Source organism: Beta vulgaris, chromosome 3 (genome assembly GCF_026745355.1).
Source record: "Beta vulgaris subsp. vulgaris cultivar EL10 chromosome 3, EL10.2, whole genome shotgun sequence".
In the NCBI taxonomy this organism is placed as follows: Eukaryota; Viridiplantae; Streptophyta; class Magnoliopsida; order Caryophyllales; family Amaranthaceae; genus Beta; species Beta vulgaris.
Window position 1 is genome coordinate 17533505 of NC_079204.1, and position 23701 is coordinate 17557205.

At 31.6% G+C, this 23701-nt stretch overlaps 2 protein-coding genes across 2 annotated transcripts; both read left to right on the plus strand.

Moving 5' to 3' along the window:
* Positions 1-4613: 4613 nt before the first annotated feature.
* LOC104889041 (protein GIGAS CELL1) lies at positions 4614-8381 on the plus strand. Its single transcript, XM_010674179.4, has 3 exons — positions 4614-4982; positions 6050-6410; positions 7595-8381. Exons 2-3 carry the CDS (start codon positions 6069-6071, stop codon positions 7919-7921), a joined length of 669 nt encoding a protein of 222 aa, XP_010672481.2. The 5' UTR covers positions 4614-4982; positions 6050-6068; the 3' UTR covers positions 7922-8381.
* Positions 8382-15853: 7472 nt separating this feature from the next.
* On the plus strand, positions 15854-18984 carry LOC104889042 (peptidyl-prolyl cis-trans isomerase A1). The gene is made up of 7 exons (XM_010674180.4): positions 15854-16011; positions 16470-16676; positions 17364-17505; positions 17963-18051; positions 18138-18192; positions 18367-18452; positions 18647-18984. Exons 1-7 carry the CDS (start codon positions 15973-15975, stop codon positions 18800-18802), a joined length of 774 nt encoding a protein of 257 aa, XP_010672482.2. The 5' UTR covers positions 15854-15972; the 3' UTR covers positions 18803-18984.
* Positions 18985-23701: the final 4717 nt, after the last annotated feature.

The window sequence follows — 23701 nt, forward strand, 5'->3', positions numbered from 1 at the left end:
AGGCTCTCTCTTTTATGAGTTTTTTTCCTTCATCTACCATATAATTTCACTTTGCTACAAAATTTATAAAAGTTGGAAAAAATTATGGTTTAGTTTAATAAATTTTGATCCAAACAATCATTAAGATACATACTTTCATTTCTGAGAAAGATACACGGTATGAGTGGTTCATCACTTTATTGAATATGTTCTCTAAGCACATGTTAAGCTAAATATAATTCTTATTGGCAATTTATTATCAATTAAGCGAAAATTCATATAATAAGATAGATTATAGTAATGAAAGACTACTATAAGGGGTTTTTTTCCTCATTTCCTAAATATTAATTGAATATCTGCAATAATATATTAATCTCAACAATATATGGATGATGTCTCTTAATAATTTCAAATATGATTTATTATAGCATAAACATACAATCCAAGATCTAGAGGAATGTATTCCATAATAATCTCATTATCTTCTCTCTTTTAATTTGTGTGAAGGAAATCCCATATCTACTTAATTAAGTAGTAGTTGGTGGGCATTAAGTTGAACATGTGAGCTACACATATTAAGTTGCACAAGTAAGCTAGCTACACATACTAAGGCTATGTTTAGTTCACCTGAAATTTTCTGATCTGAACTTACCTGATCTGATCTGAACTTATTTTTTCTGATCTGATTTGATCTGAATTTATTTTTTCTGATCTGATCTGATCTGATCTGAACTTATTTTTTCAACAAGATCTTATCTTTTATAAAATATATTATTACTATTATATTATTACTTTGTAAATCATTATTATGCAATATATACATTATAAGATCTTCTTTATAGTGTTACTATTATTATCATTTTATTTCTATTACAACTTTATACAACTTTTATTATTATTAATAATAATAATTATTATCATTATTATAAGAACAACAATAATAATTATAATCATAATTATTATTATTACTAAAAATAATTATATAACTCAAGTCATTATTTTATAAGAGCACTTATACAATGTTTCACACTTTCCCTTAAAAAAAAGTTTCACACTTGAGAAGTCGGCAAACTCAACTCTTTTTTTTCCATATAAAATAGAACAAGATATACAAACAACTATGACTTGAGCAAAAAATAAATAAATATCGTGCAACTTCAAATAGCTAGAGAGGTTTGGAATTCGGTAGGAAGAGGTATACCGAATCTAAATTTATAATTTGTATCTCACACTTAGCTTATTTTGAAATATAATCCGAACTTAGTAGTTTCGTTATCATGAATTTTAGATATCATATTTTATATATTTCTTATTTTTGCGTCAATCTTATGTTCTTAACACGTGGCTTTTAATTTTCTATTATTTAATAACAATAAAATAACTTAATATAATAATAACAGTGACATTTATAATGGTAACAACAAGATTAATAATAATTATCAATATTAATAATTAATAGTACAACAAACAACAATAATAATTCTTTTGAACAAATGTACTAGTAAATAATAATACTCCATTTGTATTTTTTTATCTTTCTCACTTAGAATCTTGGCACTATTCACAATTAGAGATAATCTTATAAAATAGAACAAGATATACAAACAACTATGACTTGAGCAAAAAAATAAATAAATATTGTGCAACTTCAAATAGCTAGAGAGATTTGGAATTCGGTAGGAAGAGGTATACCGAATCTAAATTTATAATTTGTATCTCCACTTAGCTTATTTTGAAATATAATCCGAACTTAGTAGTTTCGTTGTCATGAATTTGAGATATCATATTTTATATATTTCTTATTTTTGCGTTAATCTTATGTTCTTAACACGTGGCTTTTAATTTTCTATTATTTAATAACAATAAAATAACTTAATAAATAATAACAATGACATTTATAATGGTAACAACAAGATTAATAATAATTATCAATATTAATAATTAATAAGTACAACAACAACAACAATAATAATTCTTTTGAACAAACGTACTAGTAAATGATAATACTCCCTTTGTATTTTTTTATCTTTCTCACTTAGAATCTTGACACTATTCACAATTAGAGATAATCTTTTAGATTTTTCTCAATATATAAGAAAAAATATAGTCATGTGGGGTCTTGTTTGATTCGTCTCAATGAGTACTTTATTAATATTCAATTATTATAATTTTTATTAATATATAGTGAAAGATATTTAATAATAATGAGTTTTTAAATATAAGCATGATATGACCTGAACTTATCTGATCTGATCTGGACTTATTTTTTCTGATCTGATCTGAACTTATTTTTTCTGATCTGATCTGATTAGATCTGAAATAAGCAAAATAAGGTGAATTGAACATAGCCTAAGTTGGCAATAACGAGTCGAATCATGTTGCAGTTCATGTCAGGTTCACAAATCAAATAGTTTGAATGTCGTAAACCTTAGAAAACTTTCAATTGCATATAAACATAATGAATTTGGCATAACTAATATTAAATTTATTTTACAAACTATATTATACTTGGACTTTAAAGAACCTTAAACCAAAATCTAAAAATGCCGTTAACACCGGATAGGCTTTAGAATTACTTTATTTGTTTTCTAATGAGTGCAATGCTTATACTCTCAATGTCTCCCACACATGTCTTTAACCATTAATTTCTTTAATAATGTGTTAACAAATTCAATAAGATTAACAGTACATATTGTTCAGCACATATTTTTCAAAACATAGATAAATTTATGGCTTATTATTGAAGCCTATTTAATACCTTAATCAAAATCAAGTTAAGAAGAATATAGCCTATTTATTATCTGAATCTTATTGAAGTGAAATTATCTCTATTAATCAAACTGATTTATAACTAATTAAAAATAATTTTTTATTAGCTACAATAGTTGATTTTATTGAACCAAAATTGAATCTTTTTATAAGATGTTACCAAATTCTAAATTCTAATGAATAAAGTTGAGTTATACTACCTCCGTCCTTTATTAGTTTACACACTTTGACTTATAACACTATTCATCATTATTACTTTGACCATCATTTGTACTTTATATGTAAGGAAAATATAATCATGTGTAATATTGTTTGATTCGTCTCAATATATAGTTTTGGAATATTAAATTTTTATAATTTTTACAAATAATCCCTCCGTTTCCTAAAAATCTTCCCTCTTTTGCTTTATTCCTTATTTGGCAAAATAAATTTACCTATTTACCCTCTCATGTCACTATCATATGGCCCACCATTACATTATTAATTCAATTTTACTCCCTTTCTCTCTCCTACTTTAACCCCTTTTTATTTGTTTATTTATCTTAGCCCCTTTCTCTCCTACTTTACTCACACCATGCCCCACACAACTTGATTTTCCTTGGTATTTGTAGGAACAGTAAGTGGGAAGATCTTTAGGAAACGGAGGGAGTACATAATTAGAGATATTATTAGTTATTACTCAAAGTTTTACATTGATAAATGTGAAGAGTCAAAAGGGGTAAACTAATAGAGGACGGAGGAGTACTATATAAATCTAAATTCTACTGAATAAAACATATTTCATTCAATAAAGCTTATTTTTATTATTCATAGACTCGCAGTGTTCTCAAAAGTAAAATTGATTTAAACTACATACATATAATTTTTGTTAGTTGTAATACTTTGACTTTTGTACTATTCATGTACTAAATGATCGATTTTTTTTACTAATACGTGTAATAAATTTTATCATTTATGATTTTGTTATATTAATTTAAATGCATAATCATAAGACTTGAAATTTCTATAATACTCACCATCAAAATTTTAAAATATTTTTTTTGACAATTCAAAGTTATTTTTGAAAACCCAAAAAACAAAAAGATAAATTACTCACTCTATTTCGAATATACACAAGGTATGCATTCAAAATTTAACTTTTTGAATAGTAAGGTGCATTAATTGCAACCGTATGACTTTTACACTATTCACATGATTCATTTTTTGATCGTAATTTTAACTAGTGTACAAAAATTTGTATATATGATGTTCTAAGATGATCTCAATGTATATTTTCAACTTGTCAAATTTACATAATTTTTAGTAATAGATAATTAAAGATATTAAGAATCAAAGTTGTATATTAGCATGTGTGTCAGTGAAATTGTTGTAATTAATATGCAACGCAAGGAAAATCTTACATGAACTAATTAAAAATAAATCAAGCTATTATAGGTATTTAACACTAATATCACTCTCAAATGATGAGTTTGGTCTCCTAACCAACGTTAACTAAGATAATTAAAATAAATCAATTATACATTCATATGTGAAAATTGTCTACTCAAAACCACTCTTTAAAATCCCACTAATGTAGGTGCTCTTAGCTCATTAAATGCCATTGAAACCCCATAACCTAGCCACACATTATAGCCAATGAGAATTGTACAACACAAGGTAAATGAAAATTCCACCTTCACCTTGTATATGTGTACACTTTCCCTTTGAAATTGGAATTTGATCCGATTTCGTTTTTCGTGTAAAAAAGTAAAAAATTAGGGCAAAAGGATTGAGGAAATTTCATGACTTCAACCATGGGCCACCATTGCCCATGCTTTAAATGTCTAGTTTATAAGTCCAACTACACCAAATTTAACCTAACAAACAATTTTTTAAAAAATACACTCACAAATTGACAATTGAACAAAACTGTAATTTCAGATTGGATTTCAAAACCAATTCAAATCCCGCCCTTCAGACCATAAATTTAGGATTAGACAATTTTTGCAAAAAGTTTAGTAATTCAAATTTGAAATTAAGAATTTCAAACCTTAAATTTTTAGCATGTGATTTCTGAACTACCGCGGCGCTATCCATTATAACCTCACTTTGAACTATTTCCACTTTTCCTTTTTTTTTTCTCTCTCCTACTTTCCTCCATATCCATTTTCACTTACAGCTACAATAGAGCTACTCCATCATTTGCCAAGTTTAAAGCTTCATCATTTGTTGAAGATTCAACAAATCAAATCTGGGTATTATTTCTTTGACTTTTTTCTCATCTGGGTCATTTATTTTGTAAAAAAATTGTTAAAGATTTGGTGTTTATTTCTTCAATATGTGTCCTTATCTTCTACAGTTTTACACTTCTGCATTAATTAGACATGAGTTGATTTTTTCTGGGTTTCATTTTTTTCATTTTCTTCGGTTTGTTTTCGGAAAAATATGTGAAATTTTTTCTGGTAATGAACATCTATTTTCTTGGTTTCTGCACATCTCAATTATTTTTTAGTGAAAAGTTTGCTTTTTTCGCTTGGTTATTTGTCCTTTTGCTTAAAGTTCTATACTTTCACCCTACTTTTTCTTTGTGTTTCATTGAATGTGAATATGCTTCATTTCATCGTTGACCAACTTATCTAGGCTAAATTTGCTCTATAACTTTCATATTTTGGTGAAATTTTTGGGTTTAAGTTGGTCTTATTCTTGTCTATATTTAGAAATAGTTTTTTAAGAGAATTTGGCGTTTGCCTCTTGTTTGACTGAATATGCTACCGTTATAGATTCCTATTTGTGGGTTTTATTTATTTTATTGGTTTTTTCATTCATTTACAGTAATCAAATTGATTTAAAGCTTAATTGTTGCTTCACACAAGAATACACTGTTAATCAGCTTACTTTGAGTTTGAACATTTCTAATTCGGGTTGTTGTGCATTTTAAAACTTATTGATCTTTAATATTATCAATTCAAGTGATTAGTTTTGAGTTTTAATGATTGGGCATTTTTTTTGTTAATCTCCTAGATTATCCAAGCTAAACATATTTCAAATTTGTGGTTGTATATTCTCAATCTATGATTTTATATTCTCAATATATGATTGCATATTCTCAATCTATGATTTTATTTTCAGAATCTATGATCATGTCACTTGCAACAATGCCACTTGATATACTTTCATGTTTATATCTAGGAGATTAATTGGGCATATCTGATTTTGTTATTGCTGAAATTCGAGGCCTTTTGTTGTCTTAAAAGCACTTGTGGAGTTTTTATATTTTGATTGTGTAATTAATATCTTGTGTGCTTGTTTGAAAATAATCAAGGAATTTGGAGCTGCACAATATGAATGCATCTAGAGACAGATTATCAAGACCTGTTGACATATCCTCTTTGCTGCAAAATGCTGAACGACGAGTTGATCTTGTAGTAGATGAACCTGGGTTGCATTGGTTGGGTTTATCCCCTCAGAGTGTCTCCACAAGTCAAAGTGGTGGTGCCAGTGGTAAATCAAGCAGGCGAAGGGTTGGACTGCAAAAATACAGGCATCGACGATATATTAGTAGGTCATTGCTCAATCAAGAAAATCAAAGGCCAAGGAGTGTAAGAAAAGGCCAAGGTAGAGGCAGTATTTTACCTTCTTGGTATCCTCGGACTCCTCTAAGGGACATTACTGCTATTGTTAGGGTAATAACTCTCACCTTCTGGTTTATTGTTAGTATATTATTTGTGGTTTTCCCTTCTGATTACTAATAATTCAATGTTAGTTTGTTATGTTCCTGCATTGACAGTTGGTATAATTAAGGATTAGTTGCTATTTGATTTGGGTGTTTGATGATGATTATCTTTGTTAAGCATGCATGTTCTATCTTTAGAATATGAGTTGTTTCAGAATCTTGTCTTTCTTCTGTTTACAATAATGTTATATTTACGGCCTGATATGTACAATATTATAGAATATATGCTGAATATATTCTAACACGGCCTGTTTGGCAAAAATTACTAACTGGCGGTAATGGTAATTTATCTTCAGTGCTACTGTGCTATAATATTAGGGAATTTCATGCTTATCCACACTCATAATTCCGGAACATCTCTGTCTTCATATAATTTCGTTGCCATCAGTTACCACTTTAGAAGGTGAAATAAAGTGCTTATAGAGATTAAAAAAACAAATGTATGGGCATAAAAGTTTCAGTACCATAGATATTGGTACGAGTTTTTTTTTTTTTTTTTTTAACAAAATTACTCTAAATTCATTATCATTATCATTATCGTCATGTATTACTGCCTTTGATAAGGTCATTTGTGTTCTAAAGTGTTGTAAGTTTCATAGGTCCTTTATTAAGTTGGAGCTCTTTGAAACTGCAACTTGAATTTGTCGTGTATGAGCTATAATTCTGTTCTTGTTATTGCATTATCTTCTTATACTATATCTGTACAGCTTACAGGTGAAGTGTGTGTCATAAGTCACAAGACTGAACAATTTTTTGATATTATATATATAGTTATTAATATAATATTTGATTCAGTCAACTGAACAATATTCCAGATATGGAGAAGTCATATTGTTTTTTGAGAGAAATCATACTTGGATGATTGCAATTGCCTGTGCTCTTTGCTGAGCTAATAACTCCTGTTACATTTCTATATTTAAGAGTATTATCTTATCCATTTCAAAATAACTGACCTTAAATTAGTGCTTTCCTCTTTCCTCCAATAACTACTTTTCAAATGTTCAGTTATGCATTTTCAAATCAATATCAAAGTGGATAGACTTTGATTTTTCTCTTGCTTTGAGTTCTTTGGGTTTTGTTGCATGATGGTATTATCTGACAAAAGACCATACTATTATTTTGATCCATGTACAGGCTATCGAGAGGAAAAGAGCCGAGCTACGTGATAATGATCAAATGATAGAATCACCTCAACAGGAAACCAATTCTTTAGATACGACGACTGAGCTTAATAACGAGATGAGCATCTCAACACCTCCTCAAGCATGCAAATTTAAGGACGACAATGCTAGTAAAAAAGGCAAAGATATTGAATTCTTCACGCCACAGAAGAAGTTGCTCAACTCAATCGAAAAGGTGAGGCATATTTGGTTGGAGGATCAGCGGAAACTAGAGAGGACACCAGCAGCTAAGAAGGCAGAGAGGAAGAAAATGGTGCGCGTTTTAATGTCAATGCGATGAGATGATAATGCCTGAATATGCTGCATTCGTGGGGATACTAAGATAAAGAGGAATGGACATGAAATAAAAAGAGAGTTTCTGGCAATTCGAGATCATCCTTTCTTTGCTCCGCGTTGCCTAGCTAAGCTACTATATGCTTAGATAGGCATACATTGCAGCTTTCTTAGCTTCAAAAAGGAGTTGTGGACTTGTGGTTAGTTGGTTACCAGTTAGCTCTGCTAACAGGAATCGTGGACTTGTGGGGTTGTGGCTACCAGTTAGCCTTTCCTAACAGGAGTTGTGGACTTGTGGTATATTCAGGCAACTTGTTAAGTTATTAGCACTGTAAACCGAGTTTTATTGTTGTAGGATAAGTAGTTCAAACGTTTCATGTACATAAGTCATAAATGGTAAAAATGGTACCTTTTCTAAGGAATGTATTATTACATCTGCACTAATGATATAGTCCATATTTATTCAAGATCTGGGACTGAATTCCATTTATATTATTCCCTTTGCAACTCTTTATACAACAAAACAACTATTGAAGTGACTTTTAAACCTGGCACTTTTCGGAACAGTTGGATTCCATTTCCATGCATAGCCCAGAATAGTATTGCTGCGTTTGGACTGGTATTGTGTCATATCACATATGCGGCAAATTAATGGTTTGGTGTGGAAAAACAGGATGGAACCGTCCCTGACTATGTACCGACAATCTCACACCCTACTTTTTCTACATCATTAAGAAAGATGAGAGTTTATAATGTGTATTGGGGTACTTTAAGCTCTCTTATTAAAGGATAAAGCAAAAGGGTTCAATTCCAACATGGCTGCATCTATTATGGAGTATTTTTATACACAATGCCTTGAGGATATGTGTCATGATGATTAGGAGAGGATCTTAAAGCATTTACAATAGGTGAGTGAGCTTTTGTTTCATTCTCTCTCATTTCCTCCCTCACATCCTACTAAGTCCTCGTTCTTTCGGACTAAACTGATCTGCTACTTTTTCTTTAGATCACTTTCCATTATCATTCATAACTTATTCCAATCATTTTTAAAACTCAAGTTTACATATCATCTCGATAACTATTAACAACAATTTTTGAACAATAAACCAATCCAAAACACTTCTCCGTAGAGGTTTATAAACGATTGACATAATATCCTTATAAGTAAGTATTTCATACTAAACATGTATGATTTTATACGTTACCAATTCCAATCATAAAACTTATGTACCATAACAACTAATAACTACTCATGTTCAATAAAGCATCAACAATAATAACACGAGGTCTCTCAATTAGCATTATAACGAGAGTTACTAAGTCAATTCCACACAACACATGCTTTTGCTATAGATAGTTCATACTATTTTTCTTTTCGCACTTATCAATCTATATTCATCTTGAGAATAATATCAATCATCAACTCCCAACAACACTCACAATATATAGGTCTTTCTCTTAGAATTAACTAAGGAGAGTTAACTTACACCCACATTCCAGGTATGTACATTAATCAAAGATTGATTAATGAAAACAATTAGCTATGATTCTTACCATACCATTAGTTGGATTTCAAATAGTAGATTTAACAACAAACTCAACTACAGACCATGCTCATAATCATATAGAGTATGTTTATCTCATTACTAATTAGAAAACCATTCCATCATCTAAGTGAGACTTCTTGAAGGTAATTGTTTGCATTAATTAAACTTTGAATAATGAACTTGTAGTGTGGTGTGTAAGTTAACTCTCCTTATATTGTGAGTCTTGTTGAGACTTGATAACTGATATTATTATCGAGATGAATATAGATTGATATATATAAAAAGAGAAATAGTGTGAACTATTTATATGGAAGAGCATGTGATGTGTGGAATCTTAGTAACTTTCGCTAGTTAATTCTAGTTGACCGACCTAGTGTTATTGTTGAAATGTTTTATCGAACATGAGTAGTTATTAATTGTTGTGACACATATGCTTATATGATTGGAACTAGATTGAATATAAAAGCATACATGTATTAGTTTTGGAATACTCATTTATAGAAGTTTTATGTCAAGTGATTATGTTACTTATGGAATCTTGTGGTTTGGTTAATTATCAAAGATTGTTATGAACTATCTAAACTATTGAATGAGATCAAAGAACGATATGATTGTGTTATGAATGATAAACAAAAGGAATCTAAGGGAAAAATAGCCTCGTATGAGTCGACGGATGAGGTGACATGATTGAACTGAACCAAAATTAACTGAACTGAATTGAATTAACTATTCTGAATTGGATTGAAATTAACTGAACCGAACAGCGAGAACTGAATTGTAGAGAGAAACTGAAGTGAAATTAACTAAACTGAAATTAAAAATAAGTCTAAAGAATAGCGCCTAACTCACCACCAACTCATCTTTTTTTCTCACAATGGTTGGGCTAGTCTTACTTTGCCTTTTTTTTCTCTCTCCTACTTTTGTTATACCAACTTGTAACAGTCCGCTCTTCTGAGCTGCTAACGGAACACACTCGACAACCACAAGCTAGAATTAGCTCTTAATTAAATAAAATCGCAACGAAAAAAATATCCTTAAATACACAATTAACTCGACTAAATTTCCAAATATTATATACAATGAAATATCAGTAACTATTCTCGAATCAACTATCTAAATATAAACTTAATCCTTAATCCACAAGACATCATTATCTTGCTCCACTACTAATTACGAGCTCTGAATATCAAACTTGCAAATTAAGGGAAGAAATACAAAACAAACAAAATTCCAAAATGAGTGGAAAACTCGTAACCTTTACTTCAACCCATTATAAACATTTTATTTATCAAACCATTTCCTTTCCACTACAATGTTGGCATAACTTATTCTCTTAAACAAATCAGTGGCACAAGTACAGGATTCAGACAAATACTGACTCCAAGGTTCGTTATGGAGCCCAACAGTACTATCCCCAAGGTTCGTGATGGAGCGTAGCTGACCATATCAGGTCAAAAGAGTAACCATCCTTCTCCCATACCTTGCCCATTTTCTATTTTCAGTTCATAAGCTAAGCCAACAAAACAATTGTGTATTCGTATTATCGAACAACGTTTCCACCATCAACACATTCATAACTATGGCCATAGTACAAACTTATCTAGTCTAAATAGAACATAAAGATCCACACATGAGGGCATAAGTAAATGATTTTACTGAACATAAAAATTACCTCATACACGATCGCATTCTCTTTGATATATAAGGACTTTGAGAGCTTTATAACTTCATCAATTCTGCTGAATTCCATAATGATCCTTAACCTCAATAATAATGATTAAACTAATTATTAACCATTCTCACATATCTCAAATGAAGAAACTAATCAAATTAACTATCCCTAGAACTAGAAGAGATATAACCATAAGTGAAACTATTGGGTCAGACCGTCCGACCCAATGTGTTTGGTCGGACGGGCTGAGCCCAAAAGTTTCACTTATAAGGGACACGCGCAGGCTTTTTTGGTTTTTTTTTCTTTGTTTTTGTTTAACGGTACAGTTAGGTTTTTATACGGTTTTTGAACTTCTTTCGTTCTTCATTGTTCTTATTTCAAACTTTCTTCTTCTTTCAAAATTTGTTCTTATTTCTACTTTTGCTCTCGATTTTTTGCTTTTCTTCTCTTCCAATTTACTCCATTTTTGTTCGAAATTCTATATTTGATTACTGTCGGAAATTGATTTAACATACTACATCGCAAATATGGTTAAGAGGGTCATAGATGAAGTTTCTAGGTATAATTTGGTTGGATTTTTCGCTGATTTTTTTTTTCAAATTTTTAGTGTGTTGTTGTGTTTTTCTGATGTTGCTGTTGTTGATGTAATTGTAATGCAGTTCGAAGTCGAAGAAGGTGAAGAATGACGCAGCTTCTCGTGAAAAATACTAACTGAAAAGAATAAGTTTGATTGGAATACATTTGTTTAAATGAAAAAGTTAAAGAGGTAACTGAAATAATATAAATTTCAACTGAAAACTGTAAAACTCTAACTGAAAATAATGTGTTATTGGAATACATTTTTGTAAATGAAAATATTTAAACAGTAACTAAAACAATATGAATACCAGCTGAATAATTTGTAGAGTTAACTGAAAATAATAAGTCTGGTTGGATTACATTTGTGTAAATGAAAATTTTATACAGTAACTGAAGTAATATAAATACCAAATGAAAATTGTAGAGAAACTAACTGAAGCAATGTGAACACTAACTGAAACAATGTGAACATTTTTGTGCGTGTTGGTGCTTTGTCCGACGAGGTGGTTTTGTGTCAGATGAGTCTGACACAATACCATCTCTAACCATAATTAAGAACCATTCGATCATAACCTAACTTAATCTAGAAACATAATTATAACCAATTCCTTATTTAGAGATTCTTTACTACTATAATCTATAATCATTCTCAAATCAAACTCAGGAATAATCCTAGCAGATAGCAACCCACCCACAATAAGCCACAAGAAATCCCTTCATTATTCTTCTCCTTAAGGAAACTAATCAACTAATTCAATAACATATTTTAATCAATTAACACATTACAAACACGATAATTAAAAATTCATACTCCAACAAAAATAAAATATGGATATCCAAAATATAATAACTTTAATAAATATGATCATCAGTAACTAAACGCTTTTAAAATAGGGTTATTACACAACCATATACTCTTTCTCTCCTACCCAAAGTTTATTTTTATATAAAGTAGAAAATTTATATTCATATTTTAATTAGTGATATAATCATAATTATGCATTTTAATAATTCACTAGTTAAAATACATTCAATTAATAAATGCTAATTATCTTACATTAAATTAATATGTTAACTTGACATTATAATTAAAAAAATAGTGAACACAATACATAAGATAGATAATTTATAAAACACACATACATGAAATTTAAAATTACACAAACCATAAGCAATTAAATAAAAGTTACTTAATCAACTTGACAATTAGGCCCAAACTTACGCCATATGTGTTCAACCAAGTTATTTTTTAATGAGATGTAAGTTTCCCTGTCTCGCATTGGCTATCTTCTCCACGTGTGCATCTGAATTATCGCCTCGAGTATTCTGTTGTGCACGACGAATGAGTCTCCTCCAGCTTGGTTAAATAACCTCGCGCTATTTGAGTTTGAACTTAATCATACTCGTTTGGATCTCGATAATTTTGATAAGTATCACACTCATCTTAAACAATCATATTGTGCATGATGATACATGTCATGATCGTTTTCCACAATGTACTTATCCCACGCAATAACGGGTTTGCGTATGATTGTAAATTTAGCTTGCAATACCCCAAATGCATGCTTTACATCTTTTCTGACAGCTTCTTGATTTTGTGCGAATAATCTTTGATTGGGGGTTTAGGGAGCTTTATTGCGGGGATGAATGTTAACCATCTCGGGTATATGACATATGTAAGATAGTAACCCATGTTATAAGTTGTCCCGTTGACTGAGAAGTAGGTTGACTTTTGGAGTTTTTGCTTGTAGAACATCATCAAAGACAAGAGACCTCTGCAATACGTTTATATCATTGCATGAACCCGGGGTGCCAAAAAAAACATGACATATCCATAAGTGACTTGAATCAATCGCTTCTAAGATTATTGTTGTTGTTTTGCTTCTTTATGATACATTCCTTTCCAGCCCCGAGGACAATTATTCCAACTCCAATGCAATCGATGCTTCCCATCATGTCTAGGAAGCCACGACGCTCGCCTTCATGTAGGAGACGCTCAATATCATTAGGATTTGCCTTGCTCAAGTGGCTGGCCCAACTTAAATGGGATATGATAGCTTCTTGATGGTCTAATATTCTTGCCAATACATTATCTTCATTCTGTTCCGGATTGTAATCTCGAATAAAAAATATACCTCCATGAGCAAAAGCTCCTATCATAATGAATCCTGCGATGTAACAACAACCCCTTTGGTAAAATGAAGAAGGCATTACTTGGCGGTACTTTACGCAATTTTCAAGTAATCGTCCACATCAACAAAGGATGAACCATACGCCAACATTCTGATAGCCGTTGTGTATTTTTGTAGTGCAGATGCACCCATCCTTCCAGTAGCATCCAGCTTTTGCGTAAAGAAATCATCTTCAGCTATAACACCTTCAACAATGCGAAGGCAAAAATGCTTGTGCACATGGAACCTTCAACGAAAAATATTTTCTAGGTACAAAGGTTTGTTGCTGAAGTAGTCATGAAACAATCTTTCATGGGCTTCCTCACAGCCCCTACGCATATATTTTCTAGTGCGGGGTATAGTTTTTTCTTCGTTTTGCTGCTCAACATCAACAAACTGACTCCATTTTATGTAATCTTGAGCCATGTAACTAAAAATTACAAAACTTGAACTAGAAGAAGTGAATCACACTTCATTTTTGCAAAAATCGTGATTGAAGTGGTGTTTTTGTAGAAAATAGAAGACTGAGAAAAAAAATATGGATATAGTTGTGTATTTTATGGTTGAAGTTATGTTGTATTATATAGGAAAAATCCATCATACATACATAACAATAATTATTTACGGATTAGACATATCAATGCAATTTAGGAGTAAATTATATAATGTAGAGTAGACTACAAAATGTAAAGTAGACATATCAATATAAAGTAGGAGTAGCAATATCAATGCAATGTACTATTAATAGTTAGGTGATTAGCAATGCAATAATAATGATAACAACAACAACAACAACAACAACAACAACAACAACAACAACAACAACAACAACAACACCACCACTACCAGCAACACCACCACCAGCAACACCACCACCAGCAACACCACCACCACTAACAAAAACTGCAACAACAATAGCAACAACAACAACAACAGCAAAAGCAGCAACAACAACAACAACAACAACAACAACAATAACTACAAAAGCAACAACAACAACAGCAGTAATAGGAGCAACATATCATCATCAACAACAACAACAACAACAACAACAACAACACCACCACCAATAACACCACCACCACCACCACCACCACCACTACTAACAACAACTGCAACAACAATAGCAACAACAACAACGATAGCAAAAGCAACAGCAACAACAACAACAACAACAACAACAATAACTACAAAAGCAACAACAACAACAACAACAACAACAACAACAACAACAACAACAACAACAACAACAACAACAACAACAACAACAACAACAACAACAACAACAACACCACCACCACCACCACCAACAACAACAACAATAATAGCAACAACATCAATACCTATTTATACCTTTTGATATTTATAATATCATATAAGATTATAAATAAATTATATTATATATTAATCGATCCTAAATAAATTCATTTGGTAGTAATTAATTTTGGTTAAAAAACTTCTTCAATAATAAAAACTTCCAAAATAAAGTATTTATGTGCGTACAATGTAGAGAGAAAATAAATTAATTTCGAAAGTGTGTCAAAATATAGCAAAATGAATGTCTATTTATAAATCTCAAAAAGATAGAACCATTGGTGAAATTTTTATATTTTTTAATTTGTATTTTTTAAGTTATTCATATTACAAACTTGAATTATAAAAAATAACATTTATGACGTACTAGCACATGTCCACAAATGATTGATTGGCTTAGCTAATAAGATGATCAACCATGGTTTGGGTCATAGCCTCATAGGATGACTAATCACGGATTGAGTCATAGAGCATGACCCAAATACAAACATAAAAAAACTATAGATGTAATCCCATATTTTTCTTGAGCAAGATTCATGACTCAAATTGATGTCCAAAAAATAATGAGTGGACATGCTCATACCCCACGGCCCACGCCACTAGGTTGAGAAATGATAATTACAAGAAATGACCCTGTTAAGAACATACAGATAAGAAACTGGGCAGCCTTCACACTCACACTCACACTCACACTCACAACTCTAGTACAGTATCCCTCCAAATATTATCCATTTCTCTCTATTTTGCAGACTCGTTTACCTCCAACCTCTCAACAATGGTGTCCTGCTCAGCGCTTAACTTGCAAGCTCATATGGTAACTTCTTCTTCACTTCCCAATTTCAAATTAATTGGTCTCCTTTTTGCTTTTAGTTTCCTGCTTTCAAGACTCAAACTTGAGGGGCTGTTCTTGTTTCACTGCATGTATTGAACCCTTCAATGTAACGTTATTCATTGGGATAATTGCATTTCTTTGTTTGGTTAATACAATTAGTGTTAATTTAAGGAATTCATGAATTTCACCAACAATTTTCACCCAATTTGTTTTCCCCTTCCCCTTCTCCAGCAATGCTACTTTCTAGTTTAGAGGAGAGAGAAAATTGCAGAGGTTGTTCATCCCACAAATTTGGTGATGATAAACTTATTTCCGTTTGAAGAAAAGAAAATCTAGGGTTAAACAAAGAAAAGCTGTTTGGCTTTTTTCTTTTTTTTTTTGTTGAAAAAAGAGAGTAGGGGTGAAAACTGAAAGTGCTCTTTATTTGGTGCAATTTTCAGGGAAGTTTTTGCAATAATTTATCTCAAGTTCAAAGACTGCCTATGATTACTGGTATGACCAATGTGCAACAATTTCACCGTCTACCGGCTTCAGTAAGCTACTCAAAGAGCAGGTTGTCATCAAAACATCTTAATGCATCAGCCTTCGGATATAAAATTTCCGAGGCATCTTCACATCGGAGTTTTCGTTGTATGAGCTCAGCCGATGTGAGTACCCTCCCCAATTACTTTCATCTCATTTGTATTATAAATCTTGGGTGCATATTGAATGTAGTACATAATTTAATAAAAAAAAATCTTAGATTAGTCATAACTGTCATGAAAGATATAGGTATTAAGATACCTCATAATCTTTGCATGGAAGAAGGGAAGGTCATATGAAAATATGGGGAAAATGTGGTTAGCTCTATACCTGTCCAACTGGTATTGGTTAAACAACTGGTTTAGATTGACTACATATGGAGCAATACATTTTTTAGTATAATTTAGATACATCTGATGCATACGCGACCAATTGATTCTATAAAGAAGTTTCATTGATTCAACTAATCTTGTTAATGCTACTTGTATGCGACTTTGTGCATAAATGGGTTTATCTTCGTGTCATTTGGAGGTTACTTGTACGTAAAAAAATTATGCGTCATGAAGAAAGAATAGCTAGGATAGTCAAAGGGATCTTAAGTTGTAAATTTTTTGCTTTTAGAAGCCCCAATTGAGATTATTATGCGAGCATTTGTGACCTACTATTTCATTCTGTGTTTGTAACATTGCCTTTTTGCATCCAGTATTTCACAATTTTAAGATCTATATAAATTGTTTATTAGTTGTGTATCAGATTTTTTATTATAGTCCTATACTCCTTTACTTAAGGTTAGCGAAATTCGTTGTGATTAGGTTCAAGACTTGGGAGCAGAAGTGACAACTAAAGTCTTCTTTGATGTAGACATTGGTGGGGAGCCAGTGGGCAGAATTGTTATGGGATTATTTGGAGATGTGGTTCCCAAAACTGCTGAGAATTTCCGTGTCCTATGCACCGGTAATTTATTTTTGTAACGTATTATGTATCTCCTGTCTTTTTGCCATTTTTATTTGTTGTAATATGGTCTAGGATGTAATGAGATGAAGGATACCTTCTTAAAAATGTGAAAGCACCTTTGCTGAACTCTCTTCTGACTAAGAGTTGAGAGATAATTTAGTGTCTTGGGGAAAGTGTTAAAACAGGTTTCAATTGAAGTAATACGGTTGCAAGTGACGCCATGTTCTCGCGTCACTTTAGTGCTAAAAGGGTTGTAGTTCTATTGTAGTATAAATAAGAACCAGATTCTCTATGTGATAAATCTGTCCTAACTGAAGATTCCAATTCTGCAGGAGGAATATCATTCTTAGACACGAGTTTACCTTGCATACTCCCATAAAAGTTGTAATATTTTTGCAATAGAAGTATGGTTCTGTGTGCATAGTATTAATAATTTCACGTCTGATATTTCTTACAGGTGAGAAAGGCTATGGCTACAAGGGGTGCCACTTTCACCGCATTATCAAAGATTTTATGATTCAAGGAGGGGATTTCACTGAAGGAAATGTGAGTTCTTGCACCTTGCTTCTTACCTTTCTTTTAGCAGTTGTGAGTCGAAGTGACTGAGTCGATAAGTTGTCTGGTTTTTGTAGGGAACTGGAGGAATTAGCATTTATGGTTCCAAGTTTGAAGATGAAAACTTCACGTGTAAGTATATATCAATAAGGCAATAATGGCACAGTTATCTTTTGAATGCGCTTGAAATTGGATAGAGATGATATATCCTACTTGGTGTGACATTTGCTCCACCCTCTCGTAACTTCTGAACTTATATTATTTCTAATTAGATAGTGTAATTCCTTAAATATGTGAACTTTGCAGTGAAACATGTTGGACCTGGTGTGCTGAGCATGGCAAATGCTGGTCCTGGTACCAATGGAAGCCAATTTTTCATTTGTACAGTTCCAGTGAGTTGAATATCTTTTCTCAGTGCTTCAGTTTATTGTAGATAAATAAAACAAGATTGATTTTTGATAACTATTTTTGCTTTTCCATGCAAGCCAATATAATTCACCATGTTAAAAACATTCTCTTTTGGCTCAGTTTCCGTATGTGACTTTTAGCTTATTTTTCTGATACTCGTGAGTTCATTTATCTGCAGACCCCTTGGCTGGATAATAAACATGTCGTATTTGGGCAAGTTCTTGAGGGGATGGATGTCGTTCGGACACTCGAATCCACAGAAACAAGCAGCTCAAATGGTCCACGCAAGCCATGCAGAATTATCAACTGCGGAGAACTGCCTAAGGAAGCCTGATTATTTTGTTAAGAACCAGCACTGAGTGATTGTTCAACGGCTATCTTTTTTGGCGGTAGTATTGCATCAATTTACCTCATGAAGGTTTTAAGTTCTAGAAATGCTTGAAAATGTTGCACCAAACTTTTAAATTTACTTTAAAGCCAATAATAATCTTTGTATAGTGATTGATGCTTTTTTCAGCTGTCCATTGTTTTAGATGGAATTCAAACTTTTTTTTTTGTTTATAATGGTATTAAAATTGGACGAACATCAATCTATAATACCAACCATCAATCTTCCAAGGGCGGATGACGATTCTGACGAACATCAATTTATTATACTTCCTTCGTTCCAAATTAAATTTAACAGTTTCTAAAAATGGCAATGTCAAATTATATGCAACATTTTACTTCTTTCTATTCTTGGTAAAGATTTTCAATGTAAAATTACATATATACCCTTAGTAAAATTAATTAAGTCTTATTCCCTCCGTCCCATAATATAGTGCTTGCATTCCTTTTTGGGTGTCCCAAAATGTTGTGCTTATTTTCCTTTTTATCAATTTGTTTGGACTAAATTATCCTTCATTCCTACATAAAACTTTTCAAAATACCCCTACCTTTCTTTTAAAATATGTGCCCCTATTTATTATTTTACACCATTCCAAGGAACATTTATTGCTCTTTCATTTTATTTTAAAGGAAAAAGAATAAATAAACTAGTTCCAAGACAAAAGTACCCAAAAACATTTACTTAAATATATGGTTTTGTCAAATCCTAAAACTCCTTTCATTTTCCTTAATTCTTGTAAAAATGAGAAGTGAGCACTATATTATGGGACGGAGGGAGTATTAACTTAGTCCCATGCTCTTACTTTGTATGTAATAGGATGGGCATGGGTCCATGACCCTATCCGGACCCTATTGGACCCGACCCTAATTTAAGGGTCTGGGTCCAACTTTTTCAGACCCTAAGGGTCCGGGTCTGGGTCCAAGTGAATTTTTTATGGTCCGGGTCCGGGTCTTAAAATTTTGGACCCAGACCCGACCCTTAGACCCTAAATTTATTTAATATATATATTTTAACTTTTTTTTAAAAAAAACAAACTGATTTTCTAAAAGACTAAAACCTAAACTAAAATACCAAAACATCCAGTCTGAACTCTTATGTTAGTTAAGTTTGTTTCGTGTTTTTTCAGCTTGTATGTTTGTGTTTTTGTTTTGTTTTTTTTTTTCAGTTTATATGTTTGTGAATTGTGTTTGTTTCATTTTTTATCCAGTTTATAAGTTTGTGTTTGTTCCATGCGAATTCTTATGTTTGTTTCATGCGATTTTTTTGTGTTTGTTTCATAAGAAATTCAGATGATTATTGATATTAATAATGCTGAAAATTTGGCAAAATAAAGAATTTAGGCCTGGACCCTCCAGACCCTCTAGACCCTCCAGACCTTAAGGGTCTGGGTCTGGGTCCAATTTTTTCAGACCCTTAGGGTCCGGGTCAAGGGTCCAGCTGGACCCGACCCTTGCCCATCCTGCTTCCACCTTCTCTACTTTATTAATTTAGTCACATGTCCTTACTTTTTCTTAATCTCACCCTAAGAAATTTTGCTTAAGAGAATGTCTCATCTAAATTGTTGCATTTAATTTAGAACGAAGGACAAATAAATATTAATCATCAGTCTACCAAGGGCAGGTGACAAATAAATAATTCACTATTAGTATATTGAGAGACAAAGAAAACCCCCAAAACTATGAACATAACCTAATAGGAACAAACAATGTTTTAGAGAGCTACTACTTCTAAGGATGAGGAGCTAGCTCATGTGGTAAAGCACTCCCCTCTGATTTCTGAGGTCAGAGGTTCGATTCTTACCCCTAGCATTATGTTGGGGTATTTCCTTAGCATGCTTTGCATGCTTTACCAGCCAATGTGTTGGTAGTTCCTACAAGGCTAGTAGCCTTGGTAGGAGTTAGCCCTTGGGTTGACTTAATTTCCCAATAAAAAAAAAAAAAAAGAGCTACTAGCGCTAAAATATTCATTTATTGTGTTTCTTTTGCTACGGAGGAAGTATTATTATTCCGCAATCACAACTATTGCCAAATCTCTCAGCTATGGCGCTAAAATATGCAAATCCTAGCTTAGGGTCTGTTCTCTTCGGCATAAAACAGCTGAACTGAACTGAACTGATCTGAACTGAACTTATCAGAGCTGAACTGAACTGAACTGAACTGAACTTATCAGAGCTGAACTGAACTGAACTGAACTTATCAGAGCTGAACTGAACTGAACTGAATTAAATTAAATTGAAATAAACTGAATGTAATAAATATATAAATAATATTTTAAACAATAATAATATGAATATTAAATAATAATTATAATGATAAGTAATAAAATGAATAATAATAATAGTATTTTGGATATTTTTAAATGATAGTTATAAATGAATAATATTAATAATCATAAATTAATAATAATAATAATAATTAATGATAATAATGATAATTAGTAATAATTATTTTATATTATTTGTATTAATATACTTGATGATGATATATAATAACAATAATATCTAATAAGTAAATTAATATTACTATTTTAATAATTAAATTTAATAATATAAAAATATTTAGTAATAAAAATAATGATTGGGTTGGACCGCAAAAATTACATCATAAACCGTCTTGACGCGATTTGATTGGTTTATGGGCTAAAAAAAGTGGGTTTATTTGTGCTTTGACCTAAACCATGTTCCTCCTAATAATAATAGTAATAATATTGAGTAAAGCTATAATAAACAAAATAATATATAGAAACAACAATAATAATAATACTTAATAGTAATGATATATATTTAAATAATAATATAATAATAATAATAAGAGTAATTAGTAAAATAAATTATACCAACATAATAATAATATTTAACAAAATGGTTATAAAAGAATGGAGCTGAACTGAACTGAACTGATCTGAACTGAACTGAGTTGAACTGAACTGAACTGAATTGAACTGAAAATAAGCTGGGGAGAACAGGCCCTTAGAGTCTCCTGGTTTCACTAAAAGTTTTCTTTTTTAGTTTTATGATTTTAAAGGTCCCACTCCCTCCATTTCATTTTAATCTACACACTTTGACATTTTACACTATTCACAAAGTACACTTTGACCTTTGTTTGTGATTTATACGTGAATAAAAACATAGTCATGTGGGATCTTGTTAGATTCGTCTTAGTATGTATTTTATTAATATGTACTTTTTATAATTTTTACAAATACAAAACTAAAGATATATGTCCTCAAAGTTTTGCATTGGCGTGCATGAAAAGTGTAAGTGTGTATATTAAAATGAAATCGGAGGGAGTATAATATAAGTTATATTATAAAATTAAAAGTAGATATATTCATTCTAATCATTTCTTATTCTGAAATCTAACAAAAAATCATATTTAAAACTATGACCTTTGTCTTTTTTTTTTTTTTTTTAAAATCTACACACTTTATGTTTTGGCACTATTCACAAACTTTGTTTGACCATCGTTTTTGATTTATGTCTAAAACAAAATATAGTAAATCGGGATCTTGTTAGGTTCGTGTTTGCACATATTTTGCAAATATCAACCTTTTATTATTATTTTTATTCGTAATCAATGATCTTTGTCATCAAAATTATGTGTTGTCAAACATGAAAGTCCAACAGTGTAGTTAAAAGGAATATGAGGTAATATTTATTATGATTTCTTTATCTATATTGTTTTATATTTTACAAAATTGAAAATTGAGAGCAAAAATCAATTACGAACTGGCCCTCCACATAACAATTTCATGCGCTGCCAACCCTCCTAGTTAATATGAGTGCATTCATCATATACTCGGGTGTATCATGTGAATAGTACACCTAAAGCTATTTTTTGCTCATATATTATTTAGAGTTCTACTTATTATGTAATTATGTTTATTTGAAAATTTTAAATGAGTAATGAAAAAAAAAAAAAACTTGAATGCCACCATGCTCATGGTACATATAATAAAAAATTCCCTACCGATGGAAGATAGTTTAGCCAATGATAAAAAGCAACAATGGAAAACTTAATGTCATGGCAATCCATTGATTGGTGGGTGAAAGATGCAAACATCCAAGGTGAGTGCTCTGCCAAGACTGCCAAAAGAATGCACCGCCTACCTTGCGTTCAAATTGAGTGTGAACATATTGGCGAAAGGTAAGAAAAGTGTTTAGAACTTGAGATTTGTGAGTAAGAGGGAAAGTCCACAAAAATTTTGTGAAATCATCTAAAAACAACACATAATAACGATGACCATGAGAACTCAAAGTAGGAAAAGTCCAAAGGTCACTATGCACAATATCAAAAGGAGCAACTGTAGCATTAGTAGAGGGGGAAAACGGCAATTTGATATGTTTACCAATTTGACAACTGTGGCAAAAACATGGGCCACTAGAAGAAGTACATGGAATAACATTATTAGATTTAAGAACATTTAAAATAGGAGTCCCGGGATGGCCGAGACGGTTGTGCCAAATGGTGGTAGAGAGGGCGGCAAATTCTGGAGATGGAGGAGTGTTGTTGGTGGAAATTGGGTAGAGGTCGCCTGTGCTATCACATCTCAAAATAATATTCCCCGTCCGGAGATCCTTCACATGAAAACCAAAAGGATCAAATTCAACAGAAACATGATTATCAGTGGTGAATTTTCGCACAGAGATTAAGTTTTTGATAATTTGAGGAGCATGTAAGACATTATCAAGGGTAAGAGGAGCATGGGAAGGGGAATGGGAAGGGAGATGTGTGCTACCATGACCAAGAACAAGAATAGTATTGCCATTACCAACAAGTATTGATTTATTTATGCTAGAATTAAAATAAGACGAAAGAGTACCTTGATCACCCGTCATATGAGATG